This window comes from Oncorhynchus nerka, linkage group LG7, assembly GCF_034236695.1.
Source record: "Oncorhynchus nerka isolate Pitt River linkage group LG7, Oner_Uvic_2.0, whole genome shotgun sequence".
In the NCBI taxonomy this organism is placed as follows: domain Eukaryota; kingdom Metazoa; phylum Chordata; class Actinopteri; order Salmoniformes; family Salmonidae; genus Oncorhynchus; species Oncorhynchus nerka.
Window position 1 is genome coordinate 20,040,244 of NC_088402.1, and position 17,324 is coordinate 20,057,567.

The window sequence follows — 17,324 nt, forward strand, 5'->3', positions numbered from 1 at the left end:
GAAATCCCCACATAATGCTACAAATGAAGACACATACCCTGCTGTATGTATCTCGAAATGTGGAGTTAGTATCTCAAAATGTTGACTTAATATCTCGACAGTTTTAGATAGTATCACTTTTTTTTGGAAGGGGGTGGTGGGAATGGGCTTCCATAAATAATGATTGTATTATTATGGAGTGACACTTTTTTTTTTAGATGTTTAACTAAATGTATCAGGGCTTGTGTAGGCATAGGGCCAATTGGTAATTCATTGGAAACACATTCCTCTAATACCTGTGTAGTAACAGTGTATTAATGAACAGTAATATGGATGGTTACATGATGACGATGCCAAACTGACAACCTCTACCGGTTAACAGCTACATACCACGCTACCTGTTGACCGCTCTATACCACGTGAACACTTGAGCCGCCTTTTTAAGCTCCTCTCTGCACCATCCGACAGCCGCGCGTGATTTCCATGGGAACGTCGTCAAGCAAAAGAAAATGACCGGGTTTGCTTGGTCAGAGTGGGCTTGGTTGGTTGACAGTAATCTTGCTATGGCTGCAAAGGTAAGTTCACCTTGTACGAGGAAAAAAACATTTTGTCAGTAGGTGAAATAGACAATGGCAGAATATACAACGACACCTCCGAACGCACGGACCACATTCTCACACACTGACTTCCTCCCCTATCTATTGATAGATGGCTAGCCAGCTAGCTACTAACGTTAGAGGATGTTCGAGGTTAACATTAGCCAGTGGCAATGACATTGGGGCTTTACAGCGAGGAGGACGGGGAAAGGTGTTAATGGGATACAGCCTTTCCCGGTGATGCACTATGCGGAATCCGGTTATCAGACTGACCTGCCACTGAAACCGGTGGTCTCTGTCCGTCACACGTCTCGAGCCACTGGCTGATTAGCAAGCACGTGTTTGACGTGAAGCCGGCTCTAGCCTGGTAAGCTTTATAAGCTCCCTTGTGTAGCCTTATGCTATATGACGATTCTCCCAATATACATACAGTAATATAGGCAGGCTACTGTTGTTACTCGCGTCATTGCCGCAGATATTTCACATAATGTGAAAATGTCAACATTCTACAAGATACATTCAGCACGTGCCTTGTGTCGTCATGTGCCTCGTGCCACTGTTTTGAATGAAGTGTCCCCTCCCCCAATGACCTTTATATAGCTGGATCCCCTTTTAGTATGACCAGCCCATTTCATTAGATCACTGTATATAAAAAAGAGAGTAGGCCTAATATTGACTTGTTGAATCCTAAACATGGTCAAAATAGCATGTCTCACTTTTACTACAAAGTGAGTAAAATATCTTACTGTTAACAAGACATGTAGGCTAAGTTAACATTCTCCTAATATGCCTGTTAATAGAATTGTAATTTAAAAAAAGTGTATTATTATCAGGTTATTACTACAATATTGAGTTAATGAGAGCTTGGTTGTTGATTATGTTGATAGGTAACTGTGGTCTTTGATGTAATTTCATGTAATTCTGTTTAATTTCTCCAGGGACAAAGGAGGGCTGACCCAACAGAGCTGAAAGCTATTTTTTTAAAGGTGAGTTGTGTAAAAATATATTCACCAATGTTGCCTTAGCACTCTGCGTACAAGACAACTTCATGTACTGGAAAGCCATTGTTAATAATGCATTAATTTGTGGCCTTCAAGGCTCAAGTCACCTAAACAAGAGTCAATAGCACATTCATGGTTTTCCCCATTGTTGTCTGAATCCTAACTTGAGATCCCTGCACACAACTCACATTTCTACCATTGACATCAATGCATGATTTATGCGAAAGTCTCACGTTACATGCAAATGATCTCAAGTTAGGTGTCAGCCCAAAGGTTTGAACATTGTCAGTGTACAGTGTCTTCCTCAATCAGTAGATCATATATTAACAAATCAACAATGAGTTCTGTCTGTGTGTGTTTGTGTGTCTCTGTGTGTGTCTCTGTCTGTCTGCCTGTCTGTGTGTGTGTCTGTGTGTGTGTGCATGTGCATGCGTTTTTGTGTGTGTATGCGTTTGCCATTGCAGTATGCCAGCATCCAGAAAAATGATGAGCACTACATGTCTCCGGAGGACTTTGTGACCCGGTTCCTCCACGCACACACTGACATCAGGCTGTCTGATGAGGCCACCTCACTGCTGGCTGGGGTAGTGGACCAGAAGAAAGATGGGTGTGTAGAAGATCAGGGCTCTTATCACAAAGCCTATCAGAGTAGGAGTGCTCATCTAGGATCAGTTTAGCTTTTTAATCATAATGAATAGGAGACAATTTGTGAATACAGGCCCTGACTATGAGAAGCATAGGCATTAGGCCTAGTTATAGGTTGGTTATGACAAGGACCTGGAGTATTTTGATAATTTGGTGGGTGGTCATGTTTGTCCTATTTCAAATGTGATTTGGAAATGTGTTTTTTTGCATATCCCAACTCCCCCCGAGAATGGGGTAACAGCCAGGGTTCGCCAAGATCAAGATTTTTCACAGTGTCGGCTCGGGGATTCGACTAGCGACCTTTCGGGTACTTTCCCAAAACTCTAACCGCTAGGCTACCTGCTGTCCTTATAGCAAGGGCCCTATAGGTTTTTGTATCAGTCACATGGTCAGGAAAATGTAGAGCCCTAGGTATGAATTTAACATTGTGGAGAAAAACACAGGACAACAGGGATTGTTTTAGTATGTTTATTCACCATTACTTGCATTAAGCACATATATCTATATACAGTATATATACATGTCCAGTTTATTAGGTACACCAATCTACTACCGGGTCGGACCCCACTTTGCCTCCAGAACAGACAGAATTCTCCGGGGCATGGATTCTACAAGTCGGAAACGTTCCTCAGGGATGTTAGTCCATGCTGCATCACGCAGTTGATGCAGATTGGACAGCGGTTGACCACCGCCACCAGCCTGTACAGTTGACACCAGGCAGGTAGGGTCCATGGACTCATGCTGTTTGAGTCAAATCCTAACTCTGCCATCAGCATGACCCAACAGGAACCAGGATTTGTCAGACCGGGCAAGGTTTTTCCACTCCTCAATTGTCCATTGTTGGTGATCGCATGCCCACTGGAGCCGCTTCTTCTTGTATTTAGCTGATAGGCGTGGAACCCGGTGTGGTCGTCTGCTGCAATAGCCCATCCGTGATAAGGATCGACAAGTTGTGTGTTTGGAGATGCCGTTCTGAATACTGCTTGTTTTTGCACACAGGACTGCCGCTGGCTGGATGTTTTTTGGTCACATTATTCTGGGGAAACCCTAGATACTGTCGTGCGTGAAAAGCCCAGGTGGGCGGCCGTTTCTGAGATACTGGATCCGGCATGCCTGGCACCAAAGATCATACCACACTCAAAGTTGCTTAGGTCACTCATTTTGCCCATTCTAACATTCAATTGAACAGTAACTGAATGCCTCGATGCCTGCCTGCCTGCTTTATATTGCAAGCCACATGACTCACTGTCTGTAGGAGTGAATCATTTTCGTGAACGTGGTGGTGTACCTAATAAACTGGCCAGTGCGTGTATATACTGTATCTGGCTTTGATCCTGTGTACTCCCCTAGCCCTTATTTTCTAATACACAGGATTCAATCCAATAAACAATTAATAATGTTTTGAGAACCACTTATTCTACCACAAATGTATCTGATTTATTTAGTAGAAAAAGAGAATCCTACAAATCCTCAAAGCCCATTTGTCAGGTGTTGTTCCCTTCCTTCTGTTGGTTGTTGCTAGCCTAATTCATCTCATCTTATCCCCCTCTCCCCCCATCACCCCTATTTTTTACATTAATATGTATGTTTTTAATGATACATAATGACGGGCAATAAAATGTTAGGGTAAGTCAAAAAGAAAAAGCGCGTTGCCACGGCAACCACCTGGGCTCCAGCAAAGAGCAGAGTGCATGCGGTCATGTTGCTCACATTATGAAGGCCTGCTTTAAAATGGAGTGGAGGCTGGCTGGCTGCACACATGCACTGTAATTGCCCGTGCCATTCAGCACTCCTGCATTGTGTGGATTTGGGAGCCAGATAAATGGCGACAGCATCACTGCTATTAAGGGATAAATCTATTAGGAAACCATGGCTTGGTCTCTGTATCTAAACCTCATTTGGTGTGATGGGGTGGTGGGGAGGGGATAGGAAATGACAAGGGAGCAGAAATGTCTGGTTTGATAGTTTGATCAAAGCCACAAAATCAGAGACCTTTGTTTGAATGCATCCATTTTGTTTACAGTTGACATTGTAGGTTAGTCGCCATGTATTTTGTTATTTTTTGCCAGTGAACCCTAAAAAGATGTTATGATTTCCGTTAGACAATGAGATGGATGATTATGCCTAGCGCGGGAAGAGAGAACAGACAATGGTTGCGCGTGTCAACAACACCCCCTTTTATGTTCACAGAAAACAGAAATACATTGTTTTTGACAAGAACCTGTTGAGTGAGCTCCCTGAAAGAAAATAAACTAAGAAAATAATCTACAGAGTCTATTGTATTTTCATATACTCCGTCTATCTTAAATTACAGTATTTTTCAGGATGTGCATACTGCATACATTTTTTTCTCTCTAATGCGTCTTGCTGCTGTTTTTACCCCAGGTAGGATTCCATTTCACAGAGATAAGTCAGGGAGGGGTAATTGTTTTTTTCGGAGAAGAGGGGGTTTGGGTGTACGTAAACAGTGTAATGCATTTCTCTGCCTCCCTCTGTGACTGTGTAAATTAGGTGATACACTCACTGACGGCCATCACAGTTTCTCTCTCTCTGCCTTGAAATCACTTTTCTCTCTTGTTATTCAGCCTCCCCAGACTTGGCTGGCTGAGATAGATACACTCCCTTTCTGTCTATGTAGACATCCCTGCTGCTGTCGGAAAGATGTGTCAGAGATTTTTATTTTCCTGCCTCCCTCCTTCCCTGTCTCTCTCTATCTCATTTTCTTTTTCTCTCTCTTGCTCTCTCTTTCTCTCTCTTGCCCCCCCTCCCCTCTCTCTTTTTCGATGGAAAACTCTTCCAAGTGTGAAACCCCTACCAAGTCTCTTGGGGGTTAAAACTTTGTAAAGAGAGCATGCTGGGAAAATAGCAGTCCTTCCAGCCAGACATGTGTATTTTGGTGTGCCTGCTTGGAAGAACCCAAAGCATCCAGCCTACCAGCCGGACAGCTAGCGAGACAGACAGCCCGACTGCCAGCCAGCCAGTCAGCTAGCCAGCAGTCACCTCTGGGTGGAAGGATGTCAGTGACAATAGCAGGGACAGGGGATCATTGAAGGTGTCCTCTTACCCCTCTACTATCAGGGATAAAAGCTGTCGCTCCAGCCTAACCCGCCCAAATGTTTATGCTGTAAACAGTGTTGTAGGTCCTGGATAGCTGTGTTTACCAGCTGAAGATGACAAAAAAGTGTAGACATCATATACACCCTCGAACAAAGACATTAAGGATGTTTACCTACTTATCGACTTTGTATAGAGATACACTTTCAACCTTTGTTGACCTCTCACTCGGACTAAGAAAAGATGTACTGCATGATCATATTGACTGAATAGCTACTGATTTCAAATGAAAAATAATCCTCTCCATTTAGTATAGCATTAACTACACATGTTGGGATTTATATCTTATATTTCCTGGACACATACTGTAGTCTCATGTTTGTAAATGCATTTTTGTGCACTCAGACAATGTACAATCTGGTCACATGCCATATTAGTTGGTAGATGGTTTGTTTGCATTACAACATGCTGGCATCTCTTTTTTGGGGGTAATTGTTCTCTAGTTGTTTTTTATTTATTTTACTAGGCAAGTCAGTTAAGATCAAATCCTTATTTACAATGATGGCCTTCTCTGGCCAAACCTGGACGACGCTGAGCCAATTGTGCGCTGCCCTATGGGACTGTCAATCACGGCCAGCTGTGATTCAGCCTGGATTTGAACCAGAGACTGTAGTGACACCTATTGCACTGAGATGCAGCACCTTAGACCGCTGCGCCACTCGGGAGCCCCTAGTCATAGGAATGCTAATCAACTATCATAATCCTCATCCCTGGCACATTCACCATAGTGTGTGTAATACCTCCTGAACCCTCTCACATCTCCCAAAGTCATCTTAATACCCCTGATAATCAACCCCTGATAATCAACAAGTTACAGTAACATTGTCATAATCCATGGCTTCATAACTACTGAAATGCTCACCAATGTAAACAGATGCACATAAAAAATCCTACTGCACTACCCTACTGCATTTTAGGCAGTCTCTGTTCTCTCCTGCATTCCTCTGAAGTTTGTCTACAGTAACTCACGAAATTACCTTCTAAATTGGTCATTTTTAAGAGTTTTTATGTTTCAACCAATTTTAATTTTCAACATTTAATATGGTTCCAGCCACAAGAGCTGTACCCATATTAGCTTGTAGCAGGGCACTTTTGTGCACCTCCACCCAAATCCCACCAGCAGGCCCCTGTTTGAAAACAGCCAGCTAGCTAAGTCAATAAAACAATTACTCTTTCCGATTTTTCTACACCGCAAGGCAGACAGAGCAGAGCATACCTACAAGCCTACAGATTCCCAATTAATCCCTCTTTGAATTTCATCAGTAACAAAATTAATTAGAGTTGCCAGGAAAATGTAATCATCTCTCCCCTGAAAATTGAAATAGATTAGAGATGTGTGCTCAGGGGATTGCTCATTAGAACTGACCCCGCATAATTATTGTATCCATTTGTGAAATTCATAATGGACTTCAGGCAACTTTGAACCGCGCATGAATTAAGACTAGATTGCGCCGTTGTCCCCAGGGGCTCCCATGGGAGTTCAAATGACCCTGTTGGTATCTTTGTCCTGTTTTTGTAGATGATGTATGGCCATTTGTAGTAATATCATAAAGAAGTGAAATACAACGATATTAGTGACACATACATGCTGCAGACTACACATCCAGAGAGAGAGAGAGAGAGAGAGAGAGACTGCAAGAAAGATATAAATATAGAGAGATAGAAAGATATACAGTGGGGAGAACAAGTATTTGATACACTGCCTATTCTGCAGGTTTTCCTACTTACAAAGCATGTAATTTTTATCATAGGTACACTTCAACTGTGAGAGACGGAATCTAAAACAAAAATCCAGAAAATCACATTGTATGATTTTTAAGTAATTCATTGACATTTTATTGCATGACATAAGTATTTGATACATCAGAAGAGCAGAACTTAATATTTGGTACAGAAACCTTTGTTTGCAATTACAGAGATCATACGTTTCCTGTAGTTCTTGACCAGGTTTGCACACACTGCCGCAGGGATTTTGGCCCACTTCTCCAGATCCTTCAGGTTTCAGGGCTGTTGCTGGGCAATGCAGACTTTCAGCTCCCTGCAAAGATTTTCTATTGGGTTCAGGTCTGAGAGACTGGCTAGGCCACTCCAGGACCTTGAGATGCTTCTTACGGAGCCACTCCTTAGGTGCCCTGGCTGTGTGTTTCGGGTCGTTGTCATGCTGGAAGACCCAGCCACGACCCATCTTCAATGCTCTTACTGTGGGAAGGAGGTTGTTGGCCAAGATCTCGCGATACATGGCCCCATCCATCCTCCCCTCAATATGGTGCAGTCGTTCTGTCCCCTTTGCAGAAAAGCATCCCCAAAGAATGATGTTTCCACCTCCATGCTTCACGTTTGGGATGGTGTTCTTGGGGTTGTACTCATCCTTCTTCTTCCTCCAATCACGGCGAGTGGAGTTTAGACCAAAAAGCTCTATTTTTGTCTCATCAGACCACATGACCTTCTCCCATTCCTCCTCTGGATCATCCAGATGGTCATTCAGACGGGCCTGGACATGCGCTGGCTTGAGCAGGGGGACCTTGCGTGCGCTGCAGGATATTAATCCATGACGGCGTAGTGTGTTACTAATGGTTTTCTTTGAGACTCTGGTCCCAGCTCTCTTCAGGTCATTGACCAGGTCCTGCCGTGTAGTTCTGGGCTGATCCCTCACCTTCCTCATGATCATTGATGCTCCACGAGGTGAGATATTGCATGGAGCCCCAGACCGAGGGTGATTGACCGTCATCTTGAACTTCTTCCGTTGTCTAATAATTGCGCCAACAGTTTTTGCCTTCTCAGCAAGCTGCTTGCCTATTGTCCTGTAGCCCATCCCAGCCTTGTGCAGGTCTACAATTTTATCCCTGATGTCCTTACACAGCTCCCTGGTCTTGGCCATTGTGGAGAGGTTGGAGTCTGTTTGATTGAGTGTGTGGACAGGTGTCTTTTATACAGGTAACGAGTTTAAATAGGTGCAGTTAATACAGGTAATGAGTGGAGAACAGGAGGGATTCTTAAAGAAAAACTAGCAGGTCTGTGAGAGCCAGAATTCTTACTGGTTGGTAGGTGATCAAATACTTATGTCATGCAATAAAATGCAAATGAATGACTTAAAAATCATACAATGTGATTTTCTGGATTTTTGTTGAAGTGTACCTATGATAAAAATTACAGACCTCTACATGCTTTGTAAGGTCGGAAAACCTGCAAAATCGGCAGTGTATCAAATACTTGTTCTCCCCACTGTATATAGATATACAGCTGTTTATCATGGCAGAGGGGGAAATGTGTAACTTCATATGAAATCATTTTTACATGTGTAAAGTTGCCCGTCAACGTTATAGCAGTCAACTCAGACACAACACTGACATGAAATCATTCTCATTAAGTTTGACATTTCACTCAGCTGAGAAGTAGCCTACCTTTATTAAGATTTTCATAGATTGATCGGCTGTTCTGTAAATTGGTTTTGTCATCCAGTGTTGTATAAGTTGAAACGTGTGTTCTATAGTTCTGCTCTAAATGATTGCACAACAAGTGCTGTAAAATGTGTTCTAGTGACGCTGATAGTCCTTCTCTGCTCTCTCATTGTGGAACATGACATTATCTGAGTATACTTTTACCAGATAGCCTCACATTCAACTTTCTTTTTATTTGTCTCACTTCTCTCTCACTATTTCTCTCACTATTTCTCTCTCTCTCTCTCTCTCTCTCTCTCTCTCTCTCTCTCTCTCAATTCATGGTAAACATATGTTAACATTGCCAAAGCGAGTGAAGTAGATAATAAACAAAAGTGAAATAAACAATAAAAATGTACAGTAAACATTACACTCACAGAAGTTCCAAAATAATTAAGACATTTCAAGTGTCATATTATGTCTATATACAGTGTTGTAACAATGTGCAAATAGTTAAAGTACAAAAGGTAAAATAAATAAACATAAGAACGGGTTGTATTTACAATGGTGTTTGTTCTTCACTGGTTGCCCTTTTGTTGTGGCAACAGGTCACACATCTTGCTGCTGTGATGGCACACTGTGGTATTTCACCCAGTAGGTATGAGTTTTATCAAAATTGGGTTTGCTTTCAAATTCTTTGTGGATCTGTGTAATCTGAGGGAAATGTGTGTTGCTAATATGGTCATACATTTGGCAGGAGGTTAGGAAGTGTAGCTCAGTTTCCACCTCATTTTGTGGGCAGTGTGCACATAGCCTGTCTTCTCTTGAGAGCCAGGTCTGCCTACGGCGGCCTTTCTCAATAGCAAGGCTATGCTCACTGAGTCTGTACATAATCAAAGCTTTCCTTAAGTTTGGGTTAGTTACGGTGGTCAGATATTCTGCGACTGTGTAGTCTCTGTTTAGGGCCAAATAGCATTCTAGTTTGCTCAGTTTCTTTGTTAATTCTTTCCAATGTATCAAGTAATTATCTTTTTGTTTTCTCATGATTTGGTTGTGTTGCTGTCCTGGGGGGTCTGTTTGTGTTTTTGAACAGAGTTCCAGGATTAGCTTGCTTAGGGGTCTCTTCTCCAGGTTAATTTCTCTGTAGGTTAGGGCTTTGTTATGGAAGGTTTGGGAATCACTTCCTTTTAGGTGGTTGTAGAATTTATTGGCTCTTTTCTGGATTTTGATAATTAGCGGGCCTAATTCTGCTCTGCATGCATTATTTGGTGTTTTACGTTGTACATTGAGGATATTTTTGCAGAATTCTGCATGCAGAGTCTGAATTTGGTGTTTGTCCCATTTTGTGAATTCTTGGTTGGTGAGCAGACCCCAGACCCCACAACCATGAAGGTCAATGAGTTCTATAACTGATGCAAGTATTTTTATCCATATCCTAATTGTTATGTCAAATTTTCTGTTCCTTTTGATGGCATAGAAGGCCCTTGCCTTGTCTCTCAGATCGTTCATAGCTTTGTGGAAGTTACCAGTGGCGCTGATGTTTAGGCCGAGGTATGCATAGCTTTGTGGAAGTTACCAGTGGCGCTGTTGTTTAGGCCGAGGTATGCATAGCTTTGTGGAAGTTACCAGTGGCGCTGATGTTTAGGCCGAAGTATGCATAGCTTTGTGGAAGTTACCAGTGGCGCTGATGTTTAGGCCGAAGTATGCATAGCTTTGTGGAAGTTACCAGTGGCGCTGATGTTTAGGCCGAGGTATACATAGCTTTGTGGAAGTTACCAGTGGCGCTGATGTTTAGGCCGAGGTATGCATAGCTTTGTGGAAGTTACCAGTGGCGCTGATGTTTAGGCCGAGGTATGCATAGCTTTGTGGAAGTTACCAGTGGCGCTGATGTTTAGGCCGAGGTATGCATAGCTTTGTGGAAGTTACCAGTGGCGCTGATGTTTAGGCCGAGGTATGCATAGCTTTGTGGAAGTTACCAGTGGCGCTGATGTTTAGGCCGAAGTATGCATAGCTTTGTGGAAGTTACCAGTGGCGCTGATGTTTAGGCCGAGGTATGCATAGCTTTGTGGAAGTTACCAGTGGCGCTAATGTTTAGGCTGAGGTATGCATAGCTTTGTGGAAGTTACCAGTGGCGCTGATGTTTAGGCCGAGGTATGCATAGCTTTGTGGAAGTTACCAGTGGCGCTGATGTTTAGGCCGAGGTATGCATAGCTTTGTGGAAGTTACCAGTGGCGCTGATGTTTAGGCCGAGGTATGCATAGCTTTGTGGAAGTTACCAGTGGCGCTGATGTTTAGGCCGAGGTATGCATAGCTTTGTGGAAGTTACCTGTGGCGCTGATGTTTAGGCTGAGGTATGCATAGCTTTGTGGAAGTTACCTGTGGCGCTGATGTTTAGGCCGAGGTATGCATAACTTTTTGTGTGCAATAGGGCAACGGTGTCTAGATGGAATTTGTATTCGTGGTCCTGGGAACTGGAACTTTTTTGTCTTACTGAGATTTAGTGTCAGGACCCAGGTCTGACAGGATCTGTGCAGAAGATCTAGGTGCTGCTGTAGGCCTTCCTTGGTTGGGGACAGAAACACCAGATCATCAGCAAACAGTAGACATTTGACTTCAGATTCTAGTAGGGTGAGGCGTGTGCTGGAGGCTGTGCTAGTGCCCTTGCCAATTCGTTGATATCTAAATTGAAGAGAGTGGGGCTTAAGCTGCATCCCTGTTTTTTGCCAATTTTAACCGCACAGTTGTTGTTTGTGTACATGGATTTTATAATATCGTATGTTTTACCCCCAACACCACTTTCCATCAATTTGTATAGCAGACCCTCATGCCAAATTGAGTCAAAGGTTTTTTGAAATCAACGAAGCATGAGAAGACTTTGCCTTTGTTTTGTTTGTTCGTTTGTCAATTATTGTGTGCAGGGTGTATACGTGGTCTATCGTACGGTAATCTGGTAAAAAGCCTATTTGACATTTGCTCAGTACATTGTTTTCACTGAAGAAATGTACAAGTCTGCTATTAATGATAATGCAGAGGATTTTCCCAAGGTTGCTGTCGACCCATATCCTATGGTAGTTATTGGGGTCAAATTCGTCTCCACTTTTGTGAATTGGGGTGATTATTCCTTGGTTCCAAATATCGTCGAAGATGCCAGAGCTGAAGATGATGTTAAAGAGTTTAAGTATAGCAGATTGGAATTTGTGGTTAGTATACTTTATCATTTCATTGAGGATACCATCAACACAACAGTCTCTCTCTCTCGCTCTCTCTCCCTCTAATTCTCTCTCTCTCTCTCCTTCAGGTTGATCTCCTTCCAGGAGTTTGTGGCTTTTGAGTCGGTCCTGTGTGCTCCAGATGCTCTCTACATGGTCGCATTCCTGCTGTTTGACAAGACTGGCAAAGGAGCAGCCACCTACGGTACGTAACCTTCCCTCTGGTTTGATTGACAGCTCTATTTTAGCTCTAACCCTCTAATCCCCTGGTATGATTTGTGACATATGAGAGACCTGTGAGACCTGTGATATGCAGGTGACCGTTGAAGTACAACATTTTTACACTTATAGCTAGGCTTTTAATATGTAAGTGAAGGAAGAATTCTTAGTACATTGTGAGGTCTTTTATTTACTGAAAGTAAATTTCATTGGACATTTTGTTATTTTGGAAGAAGTTGATAATAAAATATGTTTTACTCTCTTAAAATGACAAAAAATTATATTGTCACACATAACCATCAGAGTCAATGACAGTAACCTTAGCCCCTATGAAGGTGACAGTGTAAGCACCCCTATGGAGATGACAGGATGACAGATATTGGTTTTGGAAGGGTGGAGGGGTGGAGGGGGAGAAGACATGTCTGTCGGAGAGGAGGGGAGTGTGTATGTGATTGGCACCATTACCCAGAAGCCTCTGAGCCCAGAGGTTAGAAGAGGAGACATTTGTACGTGTTGCTCATTTCACATTTCCCTAATTGATTTAAACAACCCTAATTTTGCCTTCTGTAGGTGTGCCACATTAGCACATTAGGACTGATTTGAAATGCAGCACACATATCTTGGGCACAAACAGAGAGAAACTAAATTCCATTCTAATTGTTGCTCGTCGGCAGGGAGTAAGATCATTGTGGTTCATTATATATGCACATATGTTAATTTTCATATTTTAAAAGCTCAATTAGACTATTTATCTGTGGCTTGGTGGATCTGGTTTAGTAATTGAAAGGTCTGTTGTTTTTCTGCCTTCTGAAAGGTTAATGAATATAGCCTACCTGCATGCTACTGTGGCTACGCTAGGAGATGCAATAAGAAGTCAAATATTTCACATGCCCATACACTGCTGTCTGTACCTCATGTTCTGCTACCATTTTAACTTGTGTCTGAGATTATGGTCTTGTCAAAGTCACTTTATTGTGATCCATTCCATCATTTTCTCTTTTCTCTTTGCTTTTTCATTAGATGAAATGGCCTTCTCCATCTCAACCACTATAACAAGTCGCTCCTTTATAACGTATTGAAAGCATTCATTGCTGCGGCTTAGCTGCATTAAAGACAGTTTGTTTTTCAACATCAATGGCTTGTTCTGATTTCTTATTTCTTTTCAGAACATTTTTGTACTCTCTTTTCTTGTTTGTTAGTAACCTGTGTAATTTATATTAAGTGAACACGGAAAAACATATATTTTTACATGAAGGGATGAATACACTGTTATTTCTTAGTGTTTCATAAAAATACATCCATAATTTGTTGGAATAGAGTTCCACAAACCGTGACATGAAGGCATATTAAAACGGGATTGTACTGCAGCCAAAGAGATAAAAAAAGAGGATAAAAGGTTGCCTGGGTGTTGACAGGTCCATAAAGGCTGATAATATAAACGGCAGGTCTGGAATGGGGAATGGCACTGCAGTGTTACACTGTTGAGTAAATGCAGTATTTTTATTGCCTCATTAAAGTGTATAACCTGCTGGAGCTGTCTTGTTCCAAAAGGTAGGCCCTGACTGGGGGGAAAATCACACTCCATATTTCTAGTGTGCGGCCCAAATCCCTCTCTCATTTCTCTTTAAGTTATTTATTCCCCTCTTAGTTACACTGATACATACTAGCAGGTTTGAAACATGTTTCTGGTTTCGTGGCGTAATAAGGAGCAGGTTCCTCTGGCTCTGTTTGTTTTGGTTTCTCTGATAAGGGTGTAATCATTTGGGCTGGTGTTCAATGTCTCCCACCTACATTACCTCTATTGTCTGAGACTGATACAGAATTTAAAAAGTGTGTAATCACATAGCTTCACATATTTTATAGCTACAGTATGCCTACAGTACTGTCTAATGCTTCCATCAGATGTCAATCCATCATCGTTGTTGAGCCCTGTGGCTTCAGGAACCTGTAACTATCATCGTTATTAACACATACTTTTCTAATATGAAATCTCTTAAAAAACTGGTCAATGATCATTCCAATGACTTGATACAAAATAATACCTTTTGACATAATACACAACAATGTCCACCATGTCTGCAAGTAACCAAGTCTCGTGACGCAATGCTACAGCTAACCAGCCATCTACAGTAGTCTGTCAACATTGTCTGAATGAAAAGGGGACTGATTTCATTAAAGGTGCTCGTCTCGTCTCTCCTCAGAGGACGTGAAGCAGGTCTTCAGCCAAACCACAAACCATCAGCACATCCCCTTTAACTGGGACTCTGAGTTCATGCGGCTGCACTTCGGCATGGAGAGGACCAAGCACCTCAGCTATGGAGAGTTCACCCAGTTCCTCCTGGTGGGTTAAAATTCTCTATATCACCTTGCAGTCACATAGACTGTCTCTCTCTCTCTTTCTTTTTTTCTCTTTCGCAAATCTCTCTCTCTATTTTTTACTCTCTCTTTTTCTCTCTCTCTCTCTCGCTCTCTCTCTTTCTGTCTGAGCAAATTCTTTGTCCACGTCAATGTGTCTCTGTCAGTCAGATGTCCGTTTAAATATGCGTCTCCCTCTTTATCTCTCTGTCAATGTTTCTATCTCGCTCTCAATTTCATCCTCTCCATTCGTGTCCGACTTTGTCTATCTGTCTGTCAAGTCTTTTTCATTTTGCCTTCAGACCCTGTATATTAATTATTGTATGGAATTTTCTTCTGACAAAGTCAATGAAACCACATCAGTTTTCGTGTTTGACCTTTACTATAACCACCTTGTCTGTATTCAGACTGTGTGTGATGCCGATGGTCTGTGTGTTTGTATTCAGGCTGTGTGTGATGCCGATGGTCTGTGTGTTTGTATTCAGGCTGTGTGTGATTCGATGGTGTGTGTGTCTGTATTCAGGCTGTGTGTGATGCCGATGGTGTGTGTGTCTGTATTCAGGCTGTGTGTGATGCCGATGGTGTGTGTGTTTGTATTCAGACTGTGTGTGATGCCGATGGTCTGTGTGTCTGTATTCAGGCTGTGTGTGATGCTGATGGTGTGTGTGTCTGTATTCAGGCTGTGTGTGATGCCGATGGCGTGTGTCTGTATTCAGGCTGTGTGTGATGCCGATGGCGTGTGTCTGTATTCAGGCTGTGTGTGATGCCGATGGTGTGTGTCTGTATCCAGGTTGTGTGTGATGCCGATGGTGTGTGTGTCTATATTCAGGCTGTGTGTGATGCCGATGGTGTGTGTGTCTGTATTCAGTGTGTGTGATACCCATGATGTGTGCGTGTCTGTATTCAGTGTGTGATGCCCATGATGTGTGTGTGTCTGTATTCAGCCTTGGCTTGATACACATTCTCAGGTTCCTCTACTTGGTCCTGTTTCCCCAAAACAGCATATTAACCTGATTCTACTTGGTCCTGTTTCCCCAACACAGCCAGCCATATTAAACTGATTCTACTTGGTCCTGTTTCCCCAAAACAGCATATTAACCTGATTCTACTTGGTCCTGTTTCCCCAACACAGCCAGCCATATTAAACTGATTCTACTTGGTCCTGTTTCCCCAACACAGCCAGCCATATTAACCTGATTCTACTTGATCCTGTTTCCCCAACACAGCTTGCCATATTAAACTGATTCTACTTGGTCCTCTTTCCCCAACACAGCCAGCCATATTAACCTGATGCTACTTGGTCCTGTTTCCCCAACACAGCCAGCCATATTAACCTGATTCTACTTGGTCCTGTTTCCCCAACACAGCCAGCCATATTAACCTGATTCTACTTGATCCTGTTTCCCCAACACAGCCAGCCATATTAACCTGATTAGTCATCAATGAAACACTGAGGGTATATTTTAGAACATGCTGGAATTAGTTTTCCATTACAGTTAAGTGACGTAACCACCAACATAGACCTACTCCACCTACAGTGGGGAGAACAAGTATTTGATACACTGCCGATTTTGCAGGTTTTCCTACTTACAAAGCATGTAGAGGTCTGTCGTTTTTATCATAGGTACACTTCAACTGTGAGAGACGGAATCTAAAACTAAATCCAGAAAATCACATTGTATGATTTTTAAGTAATTCATTTGCATTTTATTGCATGACATAAGTATTTGATCACCAACCAGTAAGAATTCCGGCTCTCACCGACCTGTTAGTTTTTCTTTAAGAATCCCTCCTGTTCTCCACTCATTACCTGTATTAACTACACCTGTTTGAACTCGTTACCTGTATAAAAGACACCTGTCCACACACTCAATCAAACAGACTCCAACCTCTCCACAATGGCCAAGACCAGAGAGCTGTGTAAGGACATCAGGGTTAAAATTGTAGACCTGCACAAGGCTGGGATGGGCTACAGGACAATAGGCAAGCAGCTTGGTGAGAAGGCAACAACTGTTGGCGCAATTATTAGAAAACGGTAGAAGTTCAAGATGACGGTCAATCACCCTCGGTCTGGGGCTCCATGCAATATCTCACCTCGTGGGGCATCAATGATCATGAGGAAGGTGAGGGATCAGCCCAGAACTACACGGCAGGACCTGGTCAATGACCTGAAGAGAGCTGGGACCAGAGTCTCAAAGAAAACCATTAATAACACACTACGCCGTCATGGATTAAAATCCTGCAGCGCACGCAAGGTCCCCCTGCTCAAGCCAGCGCATGTCCAGGCCCGGCTGAAGTTTGCCAATGACCATCTGGATGATCCAGTTGAGGAATGGGAGAAGGTCATGTGGTCTGATGAGACAAAAATAGAGCTTTTTGGTCTAAACTCCACTTGCCGTGTTTGGAGGAAGAAGAAGGATGAGTACAACCCCAAGAACACCATCCCAAACGTGAAGCATGGAGGTGGAAACATCATTCTTTGGGGATGCTTTTCTGCAAAGGGGACAGGATGACTGCACCGTATTGAGGGGAGGATGGATGGGGTCATGTATCGCGAGATCTTGGCCAACAACCTCCTTCCCACAGTAAGAGCATTGAAGATGGGTCGTGGCTGGGTCTTCCAGCATGACAACGACCCGAAACACACAGCCAGGGCACCTAAGGAGTGGCTCCGTAAGAAGCATCTCAAGGTCCTGGAGTGGCCTAGCCAGTCTCCAGACCTGAACCCAATAGAACATTTTTGCCGGGAGCTGAAAGTCCGCATTGCCCAGCAACAGCCCTGAAACCTGAAGGATCTGGAGAAGATCTGTATGGAGGAGTGGGCCAAAA

General features: G+C 42.9%; 1 protein-coding gene across 1 annotated transcript in view; it reads left to right on the top strand.

Annotated features, from left to right (window-relative positions):
* Positions 1-493: 493 nt before the first annotated feature.
* The window catches only part of LOC115120861 (electrogenic aspartate/glutamate antiporter SLC25A13, mitochondrial-like), a 132,879-nt gene continuing 116,048 nt past the window's right edge, over positions 494-17,324 (top strand). Inside the window, exons 1-5 of the mRNA XM_065020302.1 lie at positions 494-554; positions 1,514-1,561; positions 2,041-2,183; positions 12,011-12,126; positions 14,342-14,481. Coding sequence (XP_064876374.1) covers positions 543-554; positions 1,514-1,561; positions 2,041-2,183; positions 12,011-12,126; positions 14,342-14,481 — 459 coding nt within the window. The 5' untranslated portion in view covers positions 494-542. The remainder of the gene's footprint in view (positions 555-1,513; positions 1,562-2,040; positions 2,184-12,010; positions 12,127-14,341; positions 14,482-17,324) is intronic.